This window comes from Trachurus trachurus (assembly GCF_905171665.1).
Source record: "Trachurus trachurus genome assembly, chromosome: 3".
NCBI classification, from domain to species: domain Eukaryota; kingdom Metazoa; phylum Chordata; class Actinopteri; order Carangiformes; family Carangidae; genus Trachurus; species Trachurus trachurus.
In genome coordinates this window covers 4,566,650-4,594,352 of record NC_139893.1, presented here as the reverse complement: position 1 = coordinate 4,594,352, position 27,703 = coordinate 4,566,650, and the positions used below count along the sequence as shown (strand labels likewise).

General features: G+C 40.0%; 1 protein-coding gene across 3 annotated transcripts; it reads right to left on the bottom strand.

Moving 5' to 3' along the window:
• Window positions 1–3,718: 3,718 nt before the first annotated feature.
• Window positions 3,719–27,128, bottom strand: rbm26 (RNA binding motif protein 26). 3 transcript variants are annotated; one of them, XM_083996734.1, is made up of 22 exons: window positions 26,644–27,128; window positions 26,400–26,518; window positions 24,042–24,160; window positions 23,827–23,918; window positions 23,440–23,717; window positions 20,901–21,197; window positions 17,913–18,155; window positions 16,431–16,595; window positions 14,132–14,272; window positions 13,776–13,884; window positions 13,520–13,676; window positions 12,235–12,480; window positions 10,710–10,811; window positions 10,554–10,622; window positions 10,331–10,429; window positions 8,778–8,852; window positions 8,181–8,348; window positions 7,524–7,628; window positions 6,642–6,845; window positions 5,433–5,519; window positions 5,210–5,323; window positions 3,719–4,162 (listed from the first exon to the last, which is right to left on the bottom strand). In XM_083996734.1, exons 1-22 carry the CDS (start codon window positions 26,700–26,702, stop codon window positions 4,064–4,066), a joined length of 3,147 nt encoding a protein of 1,048 aa, XP_083852860.1. In that variant the 5' UTR covers window positions 26,703–27,128; the 3' UTR covers window positions 3,719–4,063. The 3 variants fall into 3 exon arrangements, with proteins under 3 accessions (XP_083852860.1, XP_083852861.1, XP_083852862.1); XM_083996735.1 differs by having other exon boundaries at window positions 16,431–16,571; XM_083996736.1 differs by having other exon boundaries at window positions 10,710–10,808; window positions 16,431–16,571.
• Between the last annotated feature and the right edge of the window lie 575 nt (window positions 27,129–27,703).

Sequence of the window (27,703 nt, the reverse complement as noted above, 5' to 3'; positions counted from 1 at the left end):
TTTTATGTTATTATTTTACTGGTCCGGCCCACTTGAGACCAAATTGTGCTGCATGTGGCCTCTGGACTACAATGAGTTTGGCAACGCTGGTCTAAAAGGAAAGATATGGTTCTTTAGCTGCTAAATACGTCACAATATGATGATGAACTTATAAAACACAAGGCCTTGTTAAAGATGAGGTCACTATAGAAGCACTGCTGCACTGTTTACACCAGAAACAACCGAGTAGTAACAGGTACAAGCTCAGTGACTGGGACAGATTTTATAATAAAGAGATGAGTCTATCATTAATCCACCAGAGGTCACAAGTCTGGGTGTCTCTAGTTCATGTCCTACATCATTATAGAGTGTGGTAATAATACAAAAAGCAATAATAATGTAGAAGCTGTGTTGATATAACTTGAAGGATCTAAATACTGTTTGTATGTTGTGTGTTTTTAGTCTGAAACAGTTGAAGTTTAGACTTCTCCCCACTACTGTTTGGACACAGAACTTGTGTTTTGTCATTGTCCCTGACTTAACGCATTTTTGTTTCTGTTTGTTCTTTCATGTTCAAAATAAACTTCCAAAATCAAATCAAAATCAAACTGTTCGGTACGACGTCTGGTGAGATAAATGTGTAAAAAAAAATCAAACAAATGAGTGGAACCGTCATCCTTATTTTTCCTGGATCACAGATGAGGATAAACATTGAATTGGGAAATTAAACTGATGTCATTTTCTTTCCTTATTTGCAAAAAGGGAAACAAATTAATGATCTTTTGGAGACTGATAATGAAAAGTGTGTTTCCCAGTGTTTCCAGTTTTTACACAGCTGCAGTTCTGGTTGATTTCTTGAAGCTGTTATCCGAGTTACTACCTGACTGAATTTGTTGCATCTGATCGATAACAAAGATTCCTTTACTACATTTTCCATGTGAAGCGTTCAAGGCCCATCTCTCCTCCTCACTCAGGAACCGACTGAGACCAGAACTGCAGCCGGTGTTACAGGAAAAGGAAAAAAAAAAAGTGTCCCCAAACTCGAATGATGCTGAATGACTGTGCTGATTATGATTTAGAGGCTGCTGGTTTTGTTTCAAACTGTGCCTTGCTTTGTGGCCGGGGGCCCCGTGTTGTTTAAAGGGTTGTCGGGTTATAAATACTAAATTAATCATGCTTTTGCTCAACTTGCTGGGGACTGAAATTTGCTTATGAGGGCCCATGATCACATCAAATATTAATGGTTTTACAAAGAAGTGGCATTGTAGCGACGGGGGCAAGGCGTGTGAAAGCACAGAGCAGTGGGTTGGGTTGGGTTGAGGTGGGGGGGTCATTCATTCAGAAACAACATCCTTATTATATTTTCACCTTAAATGCACAAGTGACATGTGTGACCATATAATTAAGTTACGTTAATTACTTTATCCGTCTATTAGGACGAATTTTGTTTGTATTATTCTACAACTAAAGTGGTTTTAAGTGGTGATTGGTATTAATTGGTATGCATGTGCAATGTTTTGGTGTTTGGTGTAAAAAAAAAAAAAATGCAGCGATAAATATTCAAATGAGGCTGAATAAATACATTACAAGTGCATAATGTTGTGCGTTTTCCTACTTTCTGCATATCCATATGACCGACTTCTGCAGCCCCAGAGGGCGTCACAAAGAAAAACTTACAATGGTTTCCTCCAACAAGACAGTAAATCTCCAAGAGGAAGAAAACAAACGTGAGAGTGCACGAGCATCACTGGCCTCGTGCACACAGAAGAGGACAAAAAAAAGAAGAAAGAAATCAACACTGTTGCAGCTCATTCCCAAAATCTGATGCCATTTGTCTCTTTGACACAAATCAGAAAGTAAAGATTTATGTAACGGATGACACGGACGCTGTTAAACTTGTTAGTCTGTATTTTCTAAGCTCACACAGAGAATATAAACGTCCTCTGGCCACTGTGGGAGAGAGAGGCCACGGTGTAAACTTCCTGTTACACAATTATTTGTGTAGCTGCTGTTCTACAAAAAAGTGTAGCTGAACAACCGTCAGGACTCGTGTGTGTGTTTGTGTTTTGTGTCAATCAAAGCTGCAGGTTCACGACAACAAATACAAGAACATGCAACAACGGCACGGATAATGTTTGTGTGAGTTTGGTGACACCACAGTAGGTAAATGAGGCGACAGGAGGGGGCATTTAACACGGCAGCCGCCCACCCACCCCGGGCTGAGAGACAGAGAGATGAGGGAGGTGGCGCCGGGTGTTTTTGTGTTTTCTGGAGTTGCTGCAGACGTGGAAACGAGCTTTAAAATGAAAAAACAGGAGATTTTCTGAAGGAGCAAAATCGGATTTCTCACAATTATCTCTGCAAGTGTGACAGGCACCACGGGCGGCCCGGCTGCACCGGAGCGCCGGACACTGATTGGGTTATTTGTCGAAGAGCAGAGCGACGCTTCTCTGCAGGTGTGAACCAGAAAAAAAACTAAAATAAAGAATAAAATAAATAAAAACCTGTTTTACCTAAACACCAAGACTCACTGATGGTTTAAAGGAGGCAGAAGGAAAGTGAAAGTGAAGGAAAGTGAAAGTGAAGAGATGGTTTTAAGGGAAAAATAAACATGATACAGTTTCAGGGGCCTGATATTGTGAAGATTAAAATACTGTGACCTGACATATTATAATTTCATTTTGACTTAGTAATGAGTTAGATAAGTTAAAGCTTTTAGAAACGTAATTATGTCTTATTATGTAAAGGTTTGTATGATTTCACACTGGCAGCGTATTGAAAGACAAATGAACTGAGATCTAGAACCTGTTCCAACAGGTTTTCCTTTAACCCACAGAGTAAATATGGCTCCAGAGCTTTAAAAAATGATAACAAATTTAATTTACAATTAACCATAAAAAATAGTGTATTATAAATACAAGTTGGTCTGGAATCAAATAAAGACTGTTACAGTCAATATAATAATATATAGACACAATCTATAACACTGAAGCCTCCTGGACGAAGACGACCGATGACTGGAGCTCCTGCAACAAACACAAGACATGAGCTGTTTGAGTTATTATTGTTATGATACAGTATATCACGTGTTGTATTTTTATATTATAACATGCAAATAAATATAATAACTTAACAAATTATTTTACCACTTTGTGAAAGATCTGCAGAGAACATGTTGCATTCTTACCTCGTCATCAGTGCAACGTTTGGTTACCTTACCCATCCAAAATAAAAAAATAAAAAGTACATAAATAAATAAAAAGGTTCATAAAAGGAGGAATTTTGCAGGAATATTTGCTCTTTAGGGGAAGAGGAAGATTTTTTGTTTTTTGAAATGGTCTTTTTTCAGCTCCTTTAGGAGTTTTCTTTTTTCACTGCCACATTTTCTTTTCTTTTTTTTCTTTTTTTCTCTTTTCTTTTTTTTTTGGCAGGATATTTTCAGACCATTTCAAGTCTTTATTTTTTTGTACAATCCAAAGTAAAGCCAAGAACTGAGAAGCCAAGCTTTCATACAAATCCTTTAAACCCAGACATAAAATATTTACACAGGAGCATTTAAACCAGTTCAACCTAATACTATTCTGCAAAAGCTACAGTCTTGTCGTTCGGTTAAATTACAACACAGGTTTTTGTTTTTTTCTTAAACTCAGAGATCAACAGAAAGTCTTAAAGTGATCAGCTGTCACATGTGCAGACAAACTAGTTGTCTGCACATTTTTATGTGCAGACAACGGTTTGGTTTTATGAACCGAAAAGAGAAGAGGAGAGGAGAGGGGAAAAAAAAAAACTGAACTATTTCTACATTAAGAGCATTAAAAAAATTCAGCATTGTTGCCTCTGGTACACACATTAAAATTAATCAAACTCACACATGGTTCTTCTGCCAGTTACATGTTTGTGAGGGACACAAAAAAAACACAAAAAGAAAAAAAAAAAAACCTGGAGCCAAAGTGAAATGTGTCCTGCTGATTTATAAACAGGCTTTTGAAATCTTATGATGAAGTTGCAGGATGGTTGGTTGCTCGTCTTCTTCCACGCTGAGAGGAAGAGAGAGGGGGAGGAGCGTCGAGCGTTGCACCGATCTTCATCTGCGCCACGGCCGACGCTTGTTGTCGTTGTCGTTGTCCTCTTCCTCGTCGTCGTCCTGCAGCAGCACGTCGTCGCTCAGAGACTCCTCCGGGTACTGAGAGAGGAGAAGGAGAGAGGAAGAGGGAAGGAGAGAGATTAGTGCTCTCTACAGTGAACAAAAGGCAATTTCAAGTGGAGAGGCCCTTTTACTTTGAGCACCATCAGCACCGTGTATTTAAACGGCCTCGAGAGAGACTAAACCCTCAGCTCTAGAGCGGCGCGCTGCAGACTAAAAGGCCGCCTAATGAAAGTACAAGTGGACACGGAAAAAAAAAACCCACATTAGGACAGAAGCCGAGCCTGGCGTCGTGTCCAACGGCGCCCTCTTGTGTCGCACAGGTGCAACAACCGCAACATGAATAAGTTCTGATAAAATACATCTGAGTTAAGAAGAGTGTAAAGATGCATCCATCCCAAATGAAATCATCAATCACACATTGATACACATGATAACATGAAAGTCGCGCCTTTATTTTGAAATTCCCCCAGTGTCTGAGCGATTACTAACTCCTGCAACTTCATACTTTTCTCAAAATAATTTTGTTTAAGGCCCTAAATAGGAGAAAAGGCTCACATTAAAACCTGCTTTAAATGGATAATTAATGTTCTTTCAGTTTTATTTTGTAGGATATGAAATCAATAGTGAACAGGAAGCTTATTGTTATATTGTTGTTATTGTGTATTTTTGTGCATGATGCGTGTTTGTGGTCTTGTGTTGTCTTCCGCTGCTGGTAACATTGTAATTTCCTGCAACGGATTAATAAAGTATCTTTAACTTTAACTTATTCTAATAAAAACAAATAGTTTTTTCAAATTGTGGTTGATATTTCAGTTGCTTTTTATGATTGTGTTAAATCAAGTCCCATATTGATCGAAATTGATTAAAAAGTGTGATCAGTGAATGTCCAAATGTTCGTTTTTGAAGTAAATACTTTGTCCTGCACCTTTAAACATTGTGAAAGGAACAAAAAAGATCAATCCTGCCCTGATTAACGTTAAAATTGATCGTCTGAACAGAAACCCCCGACACTAAACCTGCTGCAGAGACAAAAAGCATCGTTTCTGTAAAAAAAAAAAAGAGAGAGAGAAAAGCCAAACGAACCTCGTCCTCCTCCGGCTCGGCCTCGTCGACGTCTGCGGCGCTCAGAGTCGTGACGGGCTTGTGCCACGCCAGGCGCAAGGTCTGGTTGTTGAATCTCACTCCGTGCAGCGCCGCCTGCACACAAACACACACACACACACACACAGCAGGTGAGTGCGGTGTCGTCGTGACAGCAACAGATTTTCACAGCAGCAGCTCTCAGGAAGAAAACGTCAGAATTCACCTGTTCGGCCTCGGCTCTCGACTTGTAGGTGATGACCGCCGTCAGGTTGCTGTCGTCTATCTGGCAGTCTTCGATCTCCCCAAATTGCTTCAAAATCGTGAACACACAACATATTGGTCACTTCACACACAAACACACACACACACACTTCACTCTTCAACGACCGAGAAGAAACTGTTTTCTGTCAATGCAAACATCTTGTGGAAGTGCACTTTTTTTTTTAATTGCAGCTGCATTCCAGTGTGAACGGTTTGCGGTTTCAAACTGACCCGCATGACACCAGGCTGATATTTTCACTTTTATTTTGAAATGTCTGTGAAACGGAAGCTGGAAAATGTCTGAGCAGCTGCTGAGGAGGAAAAGAGACAAACTCCGTGTTTTAGTTTCAGTTGGGCTATCATTACTTTAGTTTGTACCCTATATAGCAGTGTTTTTCGCCTGAAATGTCTAGTAATTGATAAAAAAATTTAAAAAAAATGACTGATGAAAATATTCTTTTAACTAATTATTATTCTTTTTAAATGTATGATTAAAAACACCACACACAATCTTAAACAACTGTATTCTATACTTTCACTTCTCGACAGTAAATCGAGTTCAAATAAAACGCAGCTTATAAAATTATCTGAGTTGACACGATTGACGGCCACGATCACATGGTCGCCAGAAATTTGTGTTGTCAAAATGGGGTTGAAAACGGTTGGGAACCACTGCTATATATGAATATGAAGACTATGAGACTAAGTGTCTCAAGAAACAACGTCAACGAGGTTATTACAACCCAAAGTTTAAGTCCACGTGTCCTTTTTATTTATAATCTCCTCTCCTTCAGCGCTCACGTTCTCACTACAGCTGGTCTGTTGTCGGTAAACACTCGCCGCTGCACCTCAAATTATCCCACATTTTATCGAGCCGTTTTTTTTTTTCTTAAAACAAAACCTATAGTAAACATTGTAAAGTGACGTTAAAGTCGCATCAAATCCGCCTTAGCTGTTCACACTGAGGTCTGAATCTGATTCTGATTAGAAAATGTCAGATTCAATGCGACTTGTGCTGTTCACACTGCAGTTACAAGTGACCTGAATACGATTTATCCAACTTGCTTTTGACAGTGTGAAGGTCGGTAGGTTAGTTCTTGTGTCCTGAATGAGCTGAAAGCTTTAAATCAAACTTTCATCTCTTTGTTTCTGTGGTTTTCGGGCGACTTACAGCAAAGTGAGGCAGCACGTCCACGCGGTCGGCGTCAGAGAACCCACAGATCTCCAGCGCCCGTGGCCGGTGGTCCACCACGGCGTGCATCGGCGCCCCTCTGCCCCGGCCTCTGGCGCCGCGGCCCCGGGCCCTCAGGGCGCCGCGGCCCCGAGCCGGAGCGCCGCGACCGCGACCCGGCGACAGGAGCCCACGTTTAGCCGCCTGGATGGAAAAAACAGAGGAGAGGGAGATCAAGATCAGCATCACATCAAGAGCAGGAGCAGGAGCGCCCTCTGGTGGCAGCTGTGGGAGTCGCATCTATTTTCTTTCTTTTTTTAAGTTTAGTTTATTTCATGTCACCTCATTTTACAATAGAAATAAGATCACACATGAATACATCAGCTAGGCAAGGTCTTTAAAGACAACAAAAAGAAAAAAAAACTGAAAAAAGCAAAACAAAAAAGACATTTAGACCGAAAAGGTGTAGGCTGAAGCTTAGTTTATTTTGCCTACCCTGTTTATAAATCAAGTTATATTCAAAATGTACAAATATCAGCAAATAACAGAGTCAAAAGAAAAATATATATATTATATATAAACAACACAGCTCATTACTCTAACTTGTATAAATTGATCACTCTATTTTTGAATATATTTTAAATGAGATTATGGTGCTGCATGTTTTTAAACCATTCTCCAGATTATTCCATAGATTGACAGCTGTTACCGTTGTACATCTTAATTTGGTGCTGGTTCTGATTTTTGACTTGGCTGGATATACACACCCCTCTGAGGTTGCGATGGCTTTGTCTTTTATTGAACATTTTCTGAATACAGCTTTTTTTATTCATTTTAAAGCTTGCGAGGGAAAGTTTTGTCTTTTCAGGAGGAGATGAATACCTCGATCTGCAGCTGCGTGTACTTCATCTTCAGCAGAGCCGTGTCCTCTCCGGCCTGAGTCTTCTTGTACAGGTCCAGCTCCGCGTCCAGCAGCTCCTTCTGGGCCTGCAACCAATCAGGACGGACGGCGTTATTAATAAATCAAAGGCACATGAATGAACAAGCAATGTGCAATGTGTCGCGTTTAAAGGACAATTCTGGGCAAATTCAGATCGGGGCTGTATTTTCCGAACATTTTAGGTCTAAAAGAAGGAATCTGAAGATTTTTCTAGTTTTACAAACATGTCGGCTTGCTTGAAGTAAATAAACTTCTGGGTGCATGTTTGAGTCGCCATCTGACGCTGTCTGTGGCTTTGAGGGATGGAAACAGCCTAAGCAGCAGAACTTGCATTCGCTCCCATTCATTGCTGCCGTGGCGATGTGGGGACAGACAACTACCGCAAAACAGGAGCAATTAAACTGACAATCTACAGATTCCTTCTTTTAGACCTAAAATGTTGATGAAAATACAGCCCCGAGTTGAATTTGCCCGGAATTGTCCTTTAACTGTGTGTGTGTGTGTGTGTGTGTGTGTGTGTGTGTGTGTGTGTGTGTGTGTGTGTGTGTGTGTGTGTGTGTGTGTGTGTGTGTGTGTGTGTGTGTGGGAGGAGACTCTACCTGGGCCTTGCTCTTGCCGGCGTGCAGCAGGTTGTTGCCGCCCGAGATTCCCTTTATCTCCTCTTGGAGTTTGGTGATGCTCTTGGTCAACTTCCCTAAAGTTTCCATGATCTGGGATTTGTCCTCGGCTTTTATCGCTTTGTTCTTCTCCAGTTTGGAAATCAGGAGCTGTGGAGAGGACGAGAGCAGGAGCTTCAACTTTTCTGTATCATTCGCTTTGAATTCAACAATTTAATTTAAAAGTTTGGATGAAAACTACGAATCGTTTCACTCTCGACAATCATATTTGCGTTGTGTCTCTTTAAAAAATAAAAAAATAAACACAACGAAACATGTCGACACACGATGCCTCTGCCTCGTCCATTTAACTGGGTGATGACACAATCCAGGAGTCGCACACACACACTTCCCACACTCAGATTTCCAACACTGCTGGTAAATCTAAAAGCAGAGTCTGAGAAACGGAGGAACTCCTGTTGCTTCATGTTGCTCAAGCGGTGACTCAGAGCTCCGACGGCTCAGACACACAACTCGGTTTCACTCTCACAGAGTCGAGGTTAGAGACGAGGCTGCACAACGAGGACCGGATCGTCTCACCTTCTGCGTCTCGATGTGCTTCTCCAGTATTTCCTGCTTCTTCTTCCTCACGTCCTGCTGTAGCCTCAGATGTTCCTGTTAAAAACACATGAACACTCTCAGAATAAGATTACTAAAGCCGGGCTCACACCAAAACATTTTCACAGTCCCAGAGTAAAAAAATTAAAGTCTTTAGCAAATCTTAGGAGTTTTACCGGAGTCACAGCGACTCCCGTCATCTCCATCGTTAAGTTTAAGGAAGTAATCTGCACTGTTTCATATCAGTCTTTTATCAAACGTGTTTGATATCATCGCAAGTCGCAGCCGCGTAACACAATCAACAACCAATAGATGAGCTCTAACTACAGTTGTTCCTTTCTTTCTTTTCTTTTTCCTTTATTTGTTTGAGAGGGACAGTGTACATTAATGAACATTTTAAAAAGATAAAATGTAAATGCACCCAATTATAGCCAATAGGCTGTTAGCTCAGTTAGCTCTTTAGCTCCATTAGCTCCTTTAGCTCCGTTGGCGTGGCTACAGTCAAAAGAGTGTTAATTTATAAAGTGGTTAATTTATAAAATGAAACGACCGGTGCTACAAATAACCCTGGTACTTGTGCACTGTGTGTGTCTCTGTTGTTAAAGTTTAGCATTACTTTAGAGATTATTTTTTACAACTGGGAGTCATGTAAACTTGATGTCACATGCGTTTCCGATCAGTTGTCCTGGAAACACAACGCTCTACCAGTGCGCGGCGTTTGGACAAGAGTGAAAACAAACGTGTGTACCAGCTAAAAAATGAAACGACATATCACTTGTGTATACCACCTGTATGTGTGAAAACACCCACTGTGGCTGCGCTTAAGCAGTTTTTAATCAATTATTTATGCCTAGATTTATATTTGTTATTTTTCCAGTTGTGTCCGACTGTCGAACTAGACAATAAAATAAAGTTAAATGTCTTTCTGTTGCTGTATTACAAATGGTTTAGGTTTAACCTGAACCAGGCTTTACAACAATAATAATCACATTTCAAAACATTAGGGGTATTTTTTTTTTGAGAAGTATTTGAACTCTTTTATTGTGAGTTGTGTGATTGAAGGTATAATTTTGTGTGTATATTATGCCATTCATGTGTTGTATGTATGTTTTTTGGTTTATGTCTGTTTTATATTGTATTGTGTTTCAGTTATAGTGTATTGTGTTTGTATTGTATTCTGTAATGTTTTTATGCTACGGACTCTTGGAAGAAGAGCCCAACTGGGCTAAAAGAGATCCAAACATTTAGAAAGATATATGATAATATTGCTGGGGGGGAAAATGCTAAAATAATGTAGTTGTAGTCTTGTAAATAGTGACTCATAGTCTTTGTAAAATCTCAGTCTGAGTCTAGGCTGTGACTAAAAACTCTAAACACTTGTCTTTAGATGTGAGCTGATAGTTTTCCAAGAGTCTTTTCTAAATCTTTTCAAAGTCTTCTGATGTACGGGGTAGCATTAGTCGTCTTCTTGTCCTGTACTCATCAATCTCTCCCCCTCTCTCCATTTTCCCTCCCTTTCTCCTCCTTCTCCTCACCTGTTTCTTCTTCAGGGCTTCCTCTGAGGTTTTCTGCGCTGCCTTCAGGGCTGCAGGATTGTACACCGTCTTCGTGAGGCCTGCAGAAGTTGAAAACACCTAAAAAAAAAGAAGAAAAGTGATTGCACAAAGCATTTAGAGTGAATCTGAAGTATAGGACAGAGAATAAAATAAAATAAAAATAAAGTTTCAGTCGTCAGTGAACAAAAAAAAAAACACGTACTTTTTCGACAGGAGCTGCAGGTTTGGAGGAAAATCCCAAACGGTCCTTCACCGACACTTTAGAGGGATTCTGCACCAACAGGGAAGAATACATTAAGTTTAGTTTTCTGCAGAGAAAGACAGAGAAGCTCTTAATACTGTCACAGCCGACACACACCTGAGAGGCGACGCCGGGGTCCTGGGGGGAGTCGGAGTTGGGAGGGAGCATCGGTCCGAGGCGATCTTTGACCGACTGCTTCAGACACGTGGTCGACGGCTGCTGGAAATATGATCGTCACATTATTATACCTCGGATCAATGAGGGTGGGTTTTTAACACGGCCACTGTTCCTGAGCTGTAGTCTCATGTTTTAAACTCTCAGGGACAATCTGGAGGCGTCGCTGCTGTTAATGCAACAGGTTTTGTTTTGTTTTTTCCCCCCCAAGTGACGACATGTGAGAGCAGAACAAGAACGATGTTACATTTCACACAGCAGCAAAGCAAGAAGAGGATGCAGGTAATTATGCTCCAATTAAACTGAGAACTGCAGTGCAACCTGTATTGAGACTGAGCCTCTTCATCATCCTTACTAATTAAGATCAGTGGTTTCTGGGTTTTACAACAAGGCTGGATTTTTACTTTTACTTTTACTAGTACTACAATTAACAGCATTATACTGTATTGAGTTGTTTACATTTGGTCTGTTGTGTATTAGTATTTCCTGCAAAAAAAAAAAACGAATTCAGTTTCAAAATATTACCTTTCTTATAATTAATTTGCAAAAAAATCTGATGCAATTAAAGGTCATTTTTGACCCCTAAATCTTTGTCCTGATGGTCACCCTGTGTTGGGGGGAGCAAAAAACGTGACTAAAATTGATGCAGGCAAACCAGAGTTACCATGGCTACCCGGCGCTAGGGATAGCAACAACGCTAACTCATGGGGGCAATTCTTTCAAGTTAACCACAACAAACACTCAAAAAACAATCCAATATCTATGGTACATGACTGGAATCCTTAGAGACGCCACTGAACTCATGTTGTGTACAGTATTAACAGTATAAACTTTGTGTTTTTGCATGTAGTCCCTCACCTCAGATAGCCCAACTCTGAAACATCCTGGAAAGACATTACTATCCCATCACAGAGCGCCTGCTCTCCCCGCCACAGAAACAAACACTTTTTCCTTGTTGTGATGATTTCTTCACGAAAATAAACGGTCAGAGATATTTTGGACATTACCACTGCACTGCTCCACCGTTTATTTTAGTAAAGAAATCATCACAACAAGGTAAAAGTGTTAGTTTCTGTGGTGGGGAGAGCAGGCGCTCTGTGATGGGATAGTAATGTCTTTCCAGGATGTTTCAGAGTTCGGCTATCTGAGGTGAGTGGCTACATGCAAAAACACAAAGTTTATACTGTTTATACTGTACACTATATGAGTTCAGTGGTGTGTTGTAAGGATTTGAGTCATGTACCATAGATATTTGATTGTTTTTTGAGTGTTTGAAAAAATTGCCCCCATAGCACCGGGTAGCTATGGTGTAACTCCGGTTTGCCTGCATCAATTTAAGTCACGTTTTTTGACCATCAGGACAACGATTTAGGGGTCAAAAATGACCGAAATTCTCCTTTAACTTGTTTGAAAAGTCACAGTTTCTCCACCTCTTGGTAATAAAGACAGTTTTTAATCCGTTTCGTACCGTGACCGTCAGAGGCTGCAGCGGCGGCGGCTGCTGTTGCTGCTGCGGCTGCTGCTGCTGATGAAGATGATGATGATGAGGGTGAGAGTGAGACTGGCCCGGCACGTCGCTCCCGTTGTCACGGAACCAGTGCACCCTGATGAAGCGGTTGTTGAGCACGGCCTCGGTGCTTTGCATCGCCCGCTTGGCCTCGTCCGGAGCGGCAAACTGGATCAGCGCCCCCTCCGGGTCGTTCTGGTACGCCACCTGGGAGAGGAAACAACAAGACTGGGTCAGAAACTTTTTCTTGAAATTTTATCATTTTTCTAGAACTTTCTTTTTAGATTTTTTTTAATTTTATTTTTAAAATGTTATCAGTTTTTCTAGACTTTTTTCTGGAAAATTTTACCTTTTTTTTTGGAAAATTGTTATGTTTTTTTCTTTTATGTCTTACTTTTTTCTAGAATTTTTTCTAAACACTTGTTTGTTTGTTTTTGAGAAATTTAACCATTTTTTTCTACAAATGTGTAAACAATTTAAAAGAAATTGTACCAATTCCTCAAAACAATATTTCCAAAAATTCAAAAGTCATTGGCCCTAATTTGAACGGACTAAAAAAGTAACGTTCTTCAGTCTCAGAACAAATAATTGTGTATTTCTGACGTTTGCTTCAAAATTTTGTTCTAATGGGGTCCGTGGTCTAATTTGTGTCATTTTAGGGGTCCTTGATGTGAAAAAGTTTGAGAACCACTGGTATAATAGACGGTTTCAGACCCCCTCCCACTCTTCTGTCCATGTTTTTTGAGAATCACAGTAGATTAGGGTGTAAAACTGAGATTTAACAGCAAAAATCAAAGCACACTTGGAGCTCTGTGTTTACAAAAGACATTAATCAAACCACAAGAAACCACACTGAAGCACAGGCCGAGACAATATTAATAATAAAAGTAGTTTCAGATAAACAGCCCAATGAGGAAACTAAAGCCCACACAAAGAATACCAAATGGGATAATACGGCCGTGTTTGGATGAGGGAGTCAATAATTCAATTATTATTATGACTTCTCCTTCTAGTTACATCACATTTGTTTCAGATCACATTACTGGTGACTAATCAGATGACTCAAACGACCTAAATTTAATTATAAGCTATGGTTTAACAGTCAATAAAACTAAACCACTAAATAAACTTAGACTTTATTCATAAAAACCCCTGTTCACACATTGACCCATCCATTGTAATGATTTAAAACACATTTTTACTGAGAACTGAGCATCTTGTCTACAGCAGCACGAGGGGAACTGACCTGCAGGTTGACGATGGTGCCAAACTTGCTGAAATGTTCGTTGAGTTTGCTGATGTTGTTGAGCTCGGGGGGAATTTGCCGAACCAGCAGCTTGGTGTTGGGACAGAACGGGGCTCTTTTGTGGTAGCCCTGGTGGTTGGGCTTGTTAAAGTTGGGTCTGAGCAGAGAGGAGAGAGAGAAGGATCGACAAGTTTAAAGATGAAGGTGTTCAACAATCAGCGTGTGATTTGTTAAAAAAATTAATAAAGCTTCTTACTTGTCGAACCAGGGTTTCTTGGAGGGGAGGCCTCCGTCATGGGAGAGGGCCGGTCTCTTCCTTGAATCCGACTCCATAACAATCCTCATACTGTTGTTGGGAATCTTTTCTGGTGACGGACAAACACAGACATGTCAGAACAAAAAAAAGAAAAGCATAAACAGAAGATACCGGTAGTTTAAAAAGCTAAAAAAAAAAACACATTGAACTGGTTTTGTCCTCGTCTGTGCAGCAGCAACAGGCTGGACCACACTGGCCACAGTGTGAAGCATTGTAGCACTAGGAAAGTACAGTACATGCATGTTTTTAAGACAATCTATTCAAAGATCGGATGGTTCAGTTCATGGGAACAATACCTCTCTGCGGCTGGTCCACCTCCCCCATTGTGAGTCCGATCAGGTTGGGTCTCTGGGCATTGACACGGTGGCGGTAGATCGGCCTGGAGGTATTAGTGATGCTGGGAGCCTCAGGGTTGTACACGTCTGACTCATAGTTGTCTGACCGGGAGAGAAAGGACGGTTAAACTCAGGAAACGGTAAAGTTAACACTAGGGATGTGCACGGATGGATTATTACCCGGTTAACCTAGGATTTAAAAAATGGCATGTTAGAGCAACAGTCTAGCATCGGATCTAAAAACTACACAATCATGCCATGATTTGGCTTTTTCGTAGCGTTAAACAGTTTCGGATCAAGCAACAGGAAGTTCGGCCGAAGCTGGACCGGTCTCCCTGCTGCTCCTTAATGTCGGTGGAGTTTAAAACTTTTTAAATGTTTCGCCCCAACCTTAAGGTGACTTTAATTTTATTTACTTTTAAATCAAATAGTCTTTTTTTGCAGAGTTGTGTGAAATTAATTTGACTGATTATAACCTAAATTCCTGCCAGAATATGGAACTCCTCCTTTCACTCACTTTGTGATGATTAAATGTTGGTTTTCACAATAATAATCAAAAAAGAAAAGAAAAATAAGAGAGAAATTAACACTTCTCTGACAAGTCCTCGCTCATTTGCTTTACAGATATTTATTTCAGACCTTGTGGGAAAAACATACTTGCACAAAAAGTTGTTTTTAATCTTAAATATTTTTTGCTGTGTAAAAGCGTTTTTGGATCGAGCCTCGAACTTTCAAACCTTTTACAAGAATCTGTGGTGCTCAGAGCGCATTTATGCCCCGCAAAAAGATGCACATATGCCCCATATAACCCGGGTAAGCCAAGTTAGGTTAACGTTACTCGGTTAGAAAATTATTTGAAATGCCCATCCCTAGTTAACACACACAGCAGCAGCACACTGCAAAAAAGCAAAATCTTTCCAAGAATATCTGTCTTATTTCTTGTAAAAATGTCTTGTTTCTAGTCTAAACTAATCTCTTTCCACTTAAAATAAGACTCATCACCTAAAAATTTACTTGTTTTTAAATAATTTTCACTTGCTTCAAACAAATTTTCACTTGAAATAAGTAGAAAAATCTGCCAGTGAAAGCAAGTTTTTTGTGCTTGTAATAAGAAAGAAAAACTTAAAGGCCCCATGCTGTGCACTTTTCTCTGGGTTTATTTACCTGCTGATATCCCTAACAAGATGTATCATTGGTTTTGAGTACCTGTGATCTGCTTAATATCGTTTATACGGCCCCTTTCTGTTGCCTCTTTCTGGAGATCTAGCAGGCACAGGTCATTTGGCCAATCAGAAGAGAGAATGAGAACCTCTCCTCTGATTCGCTCACTGTTTTTGAGTGGCATGTGGTCGGGCCAATCACAGGCAAGTAACTGAAACCTAATGCTGCGTTCAAGACAACTCGGAAGTCGGAAAAAAACGAGCTCCGAGTTGTAAAAAATGAATTGAACGGCGTCGAACTCGGAAATTACAGGTCGGGAACTCGGGTATCATATCAGAGCTCCGACTTTCCGACTTGACGTTACGACAACATCAAAACATGGCAGCCCTCGTCTTAAACAGTTAGAATTTAGACATTTTAAGTTGTTTGTTGAGGTTTTAATGCATATTTTTGTGTATTATTGCAGTAGCCTTTATGAAATACGTTTTATATTAAGCTGTGATTGTTGTATGGTGTGAAATTGTGTTTCCTCGTATGTGACGGAAATAAGGTTTAACTGTTATCAAGGCTGTAACATTATATGTGCACTCATCTGCAGCGTCTCCTCTCCTCCAAAATAAACATCATTTACTGCTGCATTGATTTTTCGTATTCAGCTATGAGCCACAATACGCCAAACTTCCTTCAGGTATCCATGTTTTTTTTTCTTCCGAGTTCCTGCAGCGTGAAGGCAATGTGGTCGGAAGTCGGAAATTTCCGAGCTGGGAATTCCGACCTCCGAGTTGTTATGAACGCAGAATAAATTCCAGTCTGTACTCTTATTATCCACCTGATATTTTGTCTGACGACGCTGTGTGTCAGTAATGCGGACTGTCTGACGGACAGAGCGCAGTTAACGGACAGAGTGCATTTATGCCCCGACTGCGCTCTGTCCGTTAGACATGACGCCATTTTATTTTTATTACAGTAATCAGTTACCCGGGTAAAACCAGGTTAGGTTACTCGGTTAGAAAATTATTCAAAATGCCCATCCCTAGTTAACACACACACACACACAGCAGCAGCAGCAGGGATGTAGAAATACAACATTTAAATTTACCGGCGGTGAAGAGCGGCGCCGAGACCTGGGGAAGAGAAGAGCGCATCCCGGAGGTGACGATGGTGGGAACGGAGCTGGTGATGGAGTTGGGCGGCGCGTCCATGCCGGCCGGCTGCAGCGGGGGGAGCGGAGGGGGAGGACCTGTGTCAGGCAGAGTGAAATATACTGATAAAAAAGAAGAAGACAGAACGAGGAGAAGTTCAAGCAGAGTATGAACAGACAGGTGGTTTCAGAGACAAATCACTTTCACTGTTTCAAACATAAACATGTTCCGGGCTTGGATCCAAACTGTTGCCTGGCAACACAGATATTAGAGTTGCTATACACGTCCTGTGCTCCAGTGTGTTTTGTAAAATTACACCACCACTGTTTTTATTACATTTGATACTAAAATATATTGAAACTTTAAAGGTCCAGTGTGTAAAACAAGGGGAAAACAGTGACATCTAGCTTTCCAATTATATTATTTATCTATTAAATTAATTCTATTGTTTATTTATGAACGTGAAACTCTTGAAACGCCCTCTCTGGTTGGCTGGATTTTCCATTCCATACAAACAATGGCAGCGCAAGATGGCGACACTCTCTAAGTAGAATTATAAGGCTATGAAAACCAAACAGATTTTATTTATAGAAATATATAAATTGGTAGTATATTCAGATGTTGCCAATAAACCTTGACAAATATTACACACTGGGCCTTTAAGATGTGACTAATACCAACGTTTCTCATTTTAGTTCAAATCAAGTTTCAGATCTTCATCTGTGAAAACCTGAAACTTCCCCCTGACCTGTGTGATGGTAAACTGAATATTTTATTCGGAAATAAACAGGAAATATGGACATGTCACAGTGGGCTCTGGGAAATTGTGAATTTCTTGCCATATTTACGACTAAATGATCAAATAGATAATTGAAAAAAAGAATTGGATTCATTAATGAGTAATGAAAATAACAGTTAGCTGCAGCCCTGTGTGTTTTCACTCTCACATCTACTGAATTTCACCTTTTTTAGGTTTGTTACATTCGATTATTGACAGGGTTCCTACACATTTGACATTTCAAAATTCCACACTTTTTCCAGACCCTAATTACCAGACTTCTTGATAAAAAAATATCTAATAATTTGTGACATTAGATGTGTATCATGTGAATAAATTATGCAATTAATCTTTTGTTTTCATTATTCTGAATTTGTGTGCCATTATGTCACCAAATAATTTCCAGGAGATTGTAGCTCGTTACAATAGGGCATACAAAATAATTAACCCAAATAACTTCAGATCAGACCAAATCCAGATAAGTATTAAGATAAATATATTTCCATATAATAGTTTTCATTTTCCATACTTACGTAGGAACCCTGTATTGAGGTTAATTAACATCTATGTTACATGATTTTCTCATATTGTGAAAATAGCACATCTGACTTTGAATTTGTTCACCATGAAAAAAAATAAACCAAAACGTTTAAATTCTTACCTGCAACAGGTGGGAGACTGGGTGGGAGGGCACCGGGCGGGGGCACCGGGGGCCGCAGGTTCACCGGTGGGGGGTTCATGAGCGGCGGCGGCGGCGGGAGCCCCGGCGGCGGCGGTCCGTCCACGCCGGGGATGGGTGGAGGCTGGAAGGGCAACATGTTGGGCAGGTTGACGTCCTCCACGACGACGGGGTCGCTGCCGTGGTCGAAGGGACACATGTCGCCTCGCATGCAGAAGCCTTTCTCTGGAAAACACAGCAGACATGTTAGACAACAGCAAACACACACACACACACACACACACCTACAGACACACACACCTACAGCTGGAGGAGAAGACGATCACACAATAAAGGACAATTCCGGGCAAATTCAACTCGGGGCTGTATTTTCCTAACATTTTAGGTCTAAAAGAAGGAATCTGAAGATTTTCAGTTTAATTGCTCCTGTTTTGTGGTAGTTGTGTCTCTCCCCGCATCGCCACGGCAGCGATGAATGGGAGCGGATTGAAGTTCTGCTGCTTAGGCTGTTTCCATCCCTCAAAGCCACAGACAGCGTCAGATGGTGACTCAAACATGCACCCAGAAGTTTATTTACTTCAAGCAAGTCAAGAGTTGATATTCCTGTGTTTATGACACAAACGGGAGCTTCCGACTGCACGTGAACACACTGAGCATCAACTTGGGTCTCGCGCAAGACTTTGAATTAGATCTAGTTTTACAAACATGTCGGCTTGCTTGAAGTAAATAAACTTCTCGCAAGGCGATGCAGGGACAGACACAACTACTACTAAACAGGAGCAATTAAACTGAAAATCTTCAGATTCCTTCTTTTAGACCTAAAATGTTAGGAAAATACAACCCGAGTTGAATTTGCCCGGAATTGTCCTTTAAAAGGATATTCACCTTTCACATTTGAATCAATACAGTACTGGTACACAACGGTACCCGTTTCCAGTACTGTTTGTGTTTATGTATGTGTATTAAAGTTATTTAAAAGATATAATAGTAAGATTTTTGAATATTTATTATTTCTCAACAACATCACAACTCCTCAGCCTTTAAGGGTATTTTATCTTTTAGGGATGGGAAATGATTTCCAAATACTAAAAATAGTCTTTAAATGAAAAAAAAAGTAATTTATAGTTCATGAGTAAAAAAATGTAAATGCAGAAGGGGAAACATGGAGAGAGTCCAGCCAACCGCCATCAGAAAGCTCTGTGTGAAACTCAAATGAAACTGAGGCGCAGCACAAACACCTGCTTGCTTTGCCTAGTTTCTACTGAAAGAGACGAAAACACAACTCACCCACTCTCGTCCAGCTGCTTCCTACATGTAGGAAAGCCCTGACGAGTCGATTACCGAATGCATCAGAGTTCCTATCTGTTTCTAATAATAACTAGTGAGTGTTGACAGCGAAATGAATAGAGATGAGTTGCTCAAACCATCAGTCAGCAAAGCTGCTGCATTTTTTTGAAATGAACGTCACTGGACTCGTTACTTTTCTACTGCACTCTAATCGACTTGTCAGAAGAAGAAGTAGAAGAAAAATACTTTATTCATCCCCTGGAGGGAAATTCAAATTGTCCAGCGGCTTACATAACCCCAAATTATATGATATAAATGCCAAGTAAACGTGTATGTAGCCTAACAAATGGCATTGTGCAGGGCTTCTGCATTAGTGGGAACCAGCTGGAGGAGAGTGGGTGAGTTGTATCTTCGTCTTGTTTCAATAGAAACCAGGCAAATCTAGCAGGTGTTTGATGCCTCGTATTATGGGCTGGGACACCATTTGTACTGTTGATGACGTTTGTTGCTGGTCTGAACATTATTTGTGTCTATGAGCAGCATCCAAAAAACATTCAACATAAGTAATTTAAAAGCACTGATCACTGCAGGGACAAATGAATCTCTCAATCTATTGGTCTGTGCTGAAGTCGCTACAACTAGAGAAGTTTGCGGTCGGCAAACTTGATCTCTGGCAGTGGGGTTCTACTCGGTCTCACGGTGCGTTAGACCATGGATTTAAAGGTTATAGTTAAAAAAATTTCATTAAAACAATTAATTAAAAAAAAAATAAAACATCCACAGAACGTCTAGAGGGGTACAGAATTAAAATATTAATTTTACTGAAAAAAAAAAGTATAGTGTAGAAATAATTGTTTTATTCATTTTGACGGGTCCGAAATATGTAATTGGCAATGTTGACAGGAAATGATCTCTGCACCAATAGCATTAGGACGTTGTTGTCACGTGACTCGGAGCTCAAGGGGTGCCAGATCGTGCTGTCATTAGCAATGCTAATGCTAATGCTAACTAACGGTCAGCTGGTACTGTCAACACCAGAGCTGCTGCTCGTTAAATACGGTTAGCGTTAGCTACTAGCCGAGTGTTAGCTTAGCTTTAGCTACTAGCCACTCGCCTTAGACGTACCTGGCAACCAGTGTAATTGAAGGTTGGAGCGAGATAATAAGTTAATAATTAAGCAGGTCTAAAAAGTATATTTTCTTTGGTTCGCAGAAACCGCATCGGAGTGAGCGCTCGGCTCAGCAAGTCCAGCTATGCTGTGTTTTTCTGTTGCATGCTCAGGTCTCGTGCTTAGGTGAAAAAAGTGAGCACAGACAGCTAAACAGACTGCTGAAATCATATTGTTGGAGTTTTCCTACGCTTTTGCCTTGGAGAATATTTATCTGTAAGTATAATATGTGAACAGTGTTACATAATTGTGTATTCTATTTTTGTGATTAAGACCTGATTAGTTATGTTTTCGGTAATATATATAATATATTGTGGATTGATGGATGCTAATTGAAATGTACTCATACAATGCTACTTGGCCAGTGGTTGAGTAAATTGTGTTTCTATCTGTAATAATTTCAGTTTCATTAAAGGACAAGAAGTCAAGCCTTGTGGTTTTTTGAGGGACTTCTACCCGTTATCTGACTGTCTAGCTCTGCATAAGCTCACGCACTGCAAGGGCAGTAAACTTACCATCGTAGTCGCGGCACCTCTTCCTCTGCTGCGGCGGCGGCGGCGGCCCCCGACCGAACGGGCCGCGGTCCACGGGGTGATCGGGACGGAAGTCTGACCAGCTCTCGGTGGTGTTGTTGCTGTGGTGGTGCGTGGGGGCGATGACCGTGATGGTGCTGCTCAGCGTCGGGACCGGGAAGTGTGAAGTGGTTGCCGTGGAGACCAGAGCCGCCGCCGTCGCCGCGTTGTAGCCGTCCGCTCCCTCCGACCTGTCGACTCCTCGATCGTGGTCGTACTTCAGCTTCCCAGAATCTCGTTCTGTCCAGAGAGACAACAGTCATGACGGTAAATACGACTTTTATACTTGGGATTAATTAAACTAAAACATCTAAAATGGTGTTTTATGGTTTTAAATAAAAGCTGATTCATTCATCCCAACTGCTATTAAACTGTTCAACGCCAAAATAACTTTTTGTACTGTTCATTCATTTGTTTTCAACTCCACCACTCCAACAAGTTGTATTTATACAAGTTTATTTACTCTAGATACACACTGACTGTATATTTAATTCCCTGTGTAAATATCTTCAGCTTTTAATCTTTATCCTTTGTACAAAGTCAACTGTATATATTTATTTCCCTGATTCTTTGTATAAAACTGTTCAGCATTTTTTTTATTTTTACACTCTGCTACTGTGACAAGTAAATTTCCCATAGGTGGGATCAATGAATGAAAAGAAAAAAGTCTTATCTAATCCTCTAATCGTCCTGTCACTGTTTATCAACGGTGCAGTTCAGACCTGGTATTGACAGGGTCACAGGTGATCTGAGGGAGGTCGATCAGGACACATTTTTATTATTATTGATTATATTTTATCATTATTATAAATTTGTATTGTACTATCATACTGATTTATTGTTACTTTTGGTGATATTTTGATTATTATTATTATCATCATTAGTAATATACTGTTATAGTACTGTATATATACACTGTTGCGTTGTTAATTTTGCTGTTATTTTGCTTATAATGAAACAGAGAGGGTTTTTTTTGTAGATGTTGTTTTATTTAATATATAATATACTTTATAAAACTTTTCTTTTTTATTATTATTTTACTCTCTGATCGTGGAGATTTTGTTTCATGCATGTTCGAAATAAAGATTTCAATTCAATTCAATGCAATGCAATGCAGGTGTGAACAGAGCTGACCACATCGTTTACTTGATATGCTGCAGGTGTCTGAGCTGCTTTCACTGTATCAATCAGCTCCAAATCCTTTGCTCATTGCTGATTCAAATAAAACAGCTGCATTTGATTGAACAGTTCAATCCAGTACACATCTCTGTAGTAAATTACACAAGCACATCTCTGTGGATGACGTCATCTCTGCGTCCCGGTCAGCTGTGATCTAACTGGACTCACTCTGACGGGTCAGCAGCAAACAGGATCAGAGTTCAAACAGAGTGAACTTTGCTCAGACTGCACTGTGTAAGAAGAAAAGTTGTGTTTCTAACCCTAAACACATGTTTTGTGGTTAGGGATGTCATGATTACTTGTTTTCACAATTAATCGTGGTATTAAAAGCCACAATTAATTAATTAAGTAAAGATTACTAAATACTGTTACTTTCCCAAAAAGATGATGTTGGAACTATATCGGCAGATGTGCAAAAAAATAAAGGTAAATGCACAGATACTGGTCCACTTATCTATCTAAAAAAACAAAAAACGTAAACATTTGGTATAGATAACAAACATTTCCCCTGGGGATTAATAATTGGTCCTATATTAATACTAATTAATTCTTGTGAATTTCTCTGTCAGTTCGTTTATTACCTGCCAAGGGACTGCGGATGCAAATTAGCAGGCTGCTAACTCTACATCTGTACAACCGTACTGATGTTCATTAATGTGTATTGTCCCTTTTAAATAAATAAATAAAATAGATACTTGAAATATTTTGTGTATATATTGAGTAATGTAGTTATATTTTGACTTTTTACACATTCTTAGTGTTGTGAAATTAATTAGTCTTTCCAAGAATATTTGTCTTATTTCTTGTCAAAATGTCTCATTTCTGGTCAAAACTAATCTCTTTCCACTTAAAATAAGACTCATCACCTAAAAATGAACTTGTTTTTAGATAATTTTCACTTGTTTCAAACAAATTTTCACTTGAAATAAGTAGAAAAATCTGCCAATGAAAGCAAGCTTTTTGTGCTTGTAATAAGAAAGAAAAACTTGCCCCACTATCAGATTATTTCAAGTGAAAATCTGCTTAAAAGAAGTAAAAAGTGTCTAAAAACAAGCTACTTTTTAATGTGATGAGTCTTATTTTAAGTATAATGAGATTTGTTTTGACTATAAATGACATTTTGACTTGAAATAAGACAAATATTCTTGGTAAGATTTTGAGTTTTTGCAGTGCGTGATTATTTCTCTGACAATAATCGCACCAAGAAAATGTATTATTGTGACATCCCTATTTGTGGTCATTGCCCTCGGCGGCTGTTTTTAACCGACACAGGCCTGATGTATCTGAATGAGGTTCTTCTCACCTCTGCTCCTGCTTCTGGACCGGGTTCTGCTGTGGGACCGGCTGCGGCTGCGATCCCGATCCCTGTCTCTGTCCCTGTCTCGGTCCCGGTCCCGGTCCCTCTCTCTGTCGCGGTCTCTGAGCCGATCCTTGCTCCAACTCCGGCTGCGGCTGCGACTGTAGCTGCGACTGCGTCCTCGCCTGCGATTGTAGCGATCGCGGTACGAGTCTCTCCTCGGCGGGTTGCGGTCATATTCTCGCTTCCTGGAGCGATCGTCTCTCTTACGGTCATCTCCCCTCCTAAAAAAAAGAAAAAACATAAGTGTGAAATTGAAAACAGTAGGCGAAGAGAAAAAATGCAAACTGAGGACAAGATATTTGACAAACTTGCAGATGCACACACACACACCTGCTGTCTCGACTGTAGCGAGAGCTTGATTGTGAAGGGCTGTGATTCACCCGTCGAGAGAACTTCTTCTCTCTTTCTTCTTCCCGATTTGGCTGAAAAAAGAAAAAAGAAATCTCAATAAATCGTGTTTTTATCAGAGAGTCGATAAGAATAAGAAGTCCTCCTCCATATTGTTTTTCATGCACATGTGATGGTTCTTTAAAAAAAAAAGTCACCTCATCTTTCTTCTGCTCATCCTTCTCTACTTTGCCCAGAGTTGACGGTTGCTCAGGCTGAGGGAGGTAGCTTTTGTTGTTGATAGCTTCAAACAGCTTATCCACAAATGGCTGAGTCTCTGAAAGACATTCATGGTGCAAATCAAGGATTGATGTGGAAGCATTGATGATAATTAACACACAAAGTAAAGCTTTTCATGAGGGAGACGATTTATTCCCTCCAGTTTAAGCCTCTCATGTATTCCGGACACAAACCTACACATTTATATAAACAAATAATATGCATTGATCCAAGTTATCACAGCTTTTATTTTTCTGGTGCATCAAAATGGAGAATCTTTAATTTTCTAATCCAGATCATTAATGGAGACTTACAGTGTTTAGACAACATCCCCAAAGTGTTTCAAACGTCTGTCTTTTTTCTCAAAACACGACCAGTTGCTTGTGTTTCAAGCACATGTTCAAGGTCTTGGTCTTATCTCTGGATTTTTTTTTTCTCAAGACTAGTCAAAACCACAGCTGCAGTGACATCTTTTTCTTTTCTTTTTTTAAACCACAAATGTCTCTCTGTCACTTGCTCACTTTGGTTTATGTGTTGTAATTCACAGGGGTGCAAACTCATCAGGGGTAAAAAAGGTGACAAGATACCGACCCCCTAGGGGGGTCTGGGGGCATGCTCCCCCGGGGAAATGTTTTTAAAAACCAACTTTAAAGGTGAATTTACAGTCAATTTTAGCATGAGACTAGGGTCCAGATTTACTCAGGTTTGCTCCTGTTAAACCTGCACAATCTGTCTCTCTGTGTTTGGTTTTGAAATATGTGAAGAGGGTCTTCAGCCTGTGCAGGTTTAGCATGAGCAAAAGCTGTGCAAAACTTGGAGAATCTGTCCCTTGATGTCCATCAGATGAACCTTGCAAACCTTGCCTTCAAACTAAATACAATTTAATACAGACTGATTGGTTCATTGTGAAACATTTATTTATTGATGTAAATGTGTTTTCTGTAGGCTACGTAGACTATGCTCCGAGGTAGCGCTGCTCTTTCTGTCCAATAACACACATGAAGCTTAAAAATGCCATAGGTTACATAAAACATATTAAGCGGCAGTATTTAAAAGATGTTCAAGCAAACGGTTCGGTTCACGGTTTTGTGGTCATGGTTTTCGGTTTGGTTTTGTATACTTTGATTGTTGGGAAAATCAATCATGTCTCTATATTCAGGTTAAAACTGAAAGAATGAGGCGGTCTGACATCTGATCCATCATTGTGACAGTCTGAGGTTAAAAGTAGGTGAGATTCTGGTGGCAAGAGAGGAGACATTGATAGTTCCATCATGTTTTAATTTATTGGGCAAATAAAGTTATCTAACAAATGCTAAGAACAATTAGATATTCACTGAAATATATAACCTATATTTATTAATTGTGGTTCTTACAAAAAATATATCTTATAAAATATAAAAGCTAAAATGTCTCTTAAAGCTCTGCCCCTTTAATTAGTGCATACAAAATAATTTAACTTTAGCCTACTACTTTTACAACCACATTATTTACCAGCAACATAAAGTGAAACAGAGGCAGAGGTGTCCTGTCACAGTCAGTCAACCTCCTCCTCCTCCTGCTGCACAGCTCGCGCTGCAGCGCTAATAAATGCTAAACGCGCTAATCGCTAATTGGCCGCGCGCGATCGCGATCATCACACACACGCGGTCCCATATAGCAGAGCAGACCTATACAACGCGGCTGCTGGCGCATCTTCTTGCTCCGACTCTTTCACTCGCCATGCTCAAAAAGTCGCGTTAGTTAGTCTGTATTAAAAGTGAAGCTTCAGGTGTGTATTGCTGGACAGAAGAGGAGCGCTGCCACCACTCGTTGTCATCCAGATAAGGTGCATGCGCCTTAAAGAGACAGGTGCAATGGCTCGGTCCGGCTTGCCTCGCCTCGCCGGACCCCCCCCTCTCAAATTTTTTTTTTTTGGCGGATTTACACGAATCACACAAATGACCAATTTGGGATCCAAAACGGCGAATTTCGCCGAAAGGTGACAAGTTTGCACCCCTGAATTCAATAACTTTAAGATAATCAGAATAGTTCTAATAAAGTATCTGCTTGCAGTGTCAACAGTGGGAGGAGACTTCAGCAATCCAAACTTTGTTAACATTAAATACGGTTCAGATTTTATATAATATTATCTTTTCTTTTAAGCTGGTCTTGAAAATGGTCTTGCATTGGTTTCATTTTGGTCTTGACTCAGCCTCAGGTCAGGTGGATTTGACTACAACACTAGAAAAAAACCCATATGAATGTAAATTTTAGGGGAAATTGAATAAGGAACAAAGTGGTAATTTAAGGATAATTACCTTTCTGGAGAAATACATCCAACTGGTCAATACACAGGGCTTTGAGTTCCTTCTCACTTTTATCCTTCTTCACCAAAGCAACAACATACTTTGCGAGGGCAGAAGGGTCTGCATCACAGCTGGAGATATAAAAGCAGTAAATATCATTAAATACCCGTAAAGACATAATTTAATAGATATTTTTGCATGAAAATGAATAGATTAACTGCTCATAAAATTAGGTTAACAGCTGTGCGTTACTTACATGGGCTCGAGGGTTTCAGACAGCCATGTTTTCAAGGCATCGAGGTTTTCAATGATCATTTTAGATCCAGCGAAACTTCCCCTCCACCGCCAGCTGGGCCGATGTTTCTGTTTCTTACCCACTTACTTCTTCTTCTTTAAGGGAAGCAGACACTTTAGTGATCTTTGGCTAAGCTAATGATGCTAAAAACTCCCCTTCATCCGCGTTAACGTTAGCTTAGCTTAGCTTAGCTTAGCATAGCAAACGTCTTTTCCAGGCCTCCTCTAACGTGCCTGCACGACTCCTCGGCTCTCGCAATGCATTTGTCATGGAAGTGCAAAAAGAGCGTGGCTGTTATTTATCAACGTCCAACCAACTAAATTGAACTAAATTATTTTTTATTATTATTCGTTTAACTTCAGGAGCATCCTCCACGCTTCACTTACTACTTTATCCCCTGTCTCTCACTAGCTAACACACGCCATGGCGACTATTTACTTCCGCTTGTGTTCTCGCAGACGAAATATCGCGAGAGTTAGACAGTGTGGCACAGTCAGCATAGAAGTTGTATGGGAGAAGTGGAGAAGGAATTTTTTTTAGTTTGACGACAACAAAAAAGAAAAGGACTTGTTTTTAGGTAAATGTTTACATTTATATATAAAAAAAATTGGACAGACTCCAAACCAAACTTCACACATTTTTTACAGGAACTATCATTAAAAACAAATTTTAGTTTGGCACAATTACTACTTTTACTTTTTTCATTGATTATTTTTATCTTTTACTATTTGTATACATTACCTGTGGCTAAACAGTTTTGTTCTATTTGTTAATAAAGCAAAAATAAAACCATAAACTAGTTCAGGGGTCTTCAATGTTTTCAAGCCAAGGATGCCCAAGCTGATGGAGAGGTGGAGCCGGGACCCCCTAGCCTGACAAGCCATACTATATCATTAAAATGTGTATTTGCTGCCGCTAGTGCGTCTAGATTTCTAGGCTAGGGACCCCTTACTATATTGTGTGAAATTGTGTATTAGTATATTAAACTGGGCCCAGTAGGCTACCATGTATAAACATACAT

Bases quoted from the DNA above. Each gene is read 5' to 3' on its own strand.
- rbm26 (XM_083996734.1), bottom strand. From the start codon at position 26,702: ATGATCATTGAAAACCTCGATGCCTTGAAAACATGGCTGTCTGAAACC. The intron at 16,596-17,912 runs GTAAGAATTTAA...CTTTTTTATCAG, and splicing joins CAGTCTCCCACCTGTTGCAG to TATATTTCACTCTGCCTGAC. The intron at 4,163-5,209 runs GTTCGTTTGGCT...CTCCTCTCTCAG, and splicing joins CCGAGCCGGAGGAGGACGAG to TACCCGGAGGAGTCTCTGAG.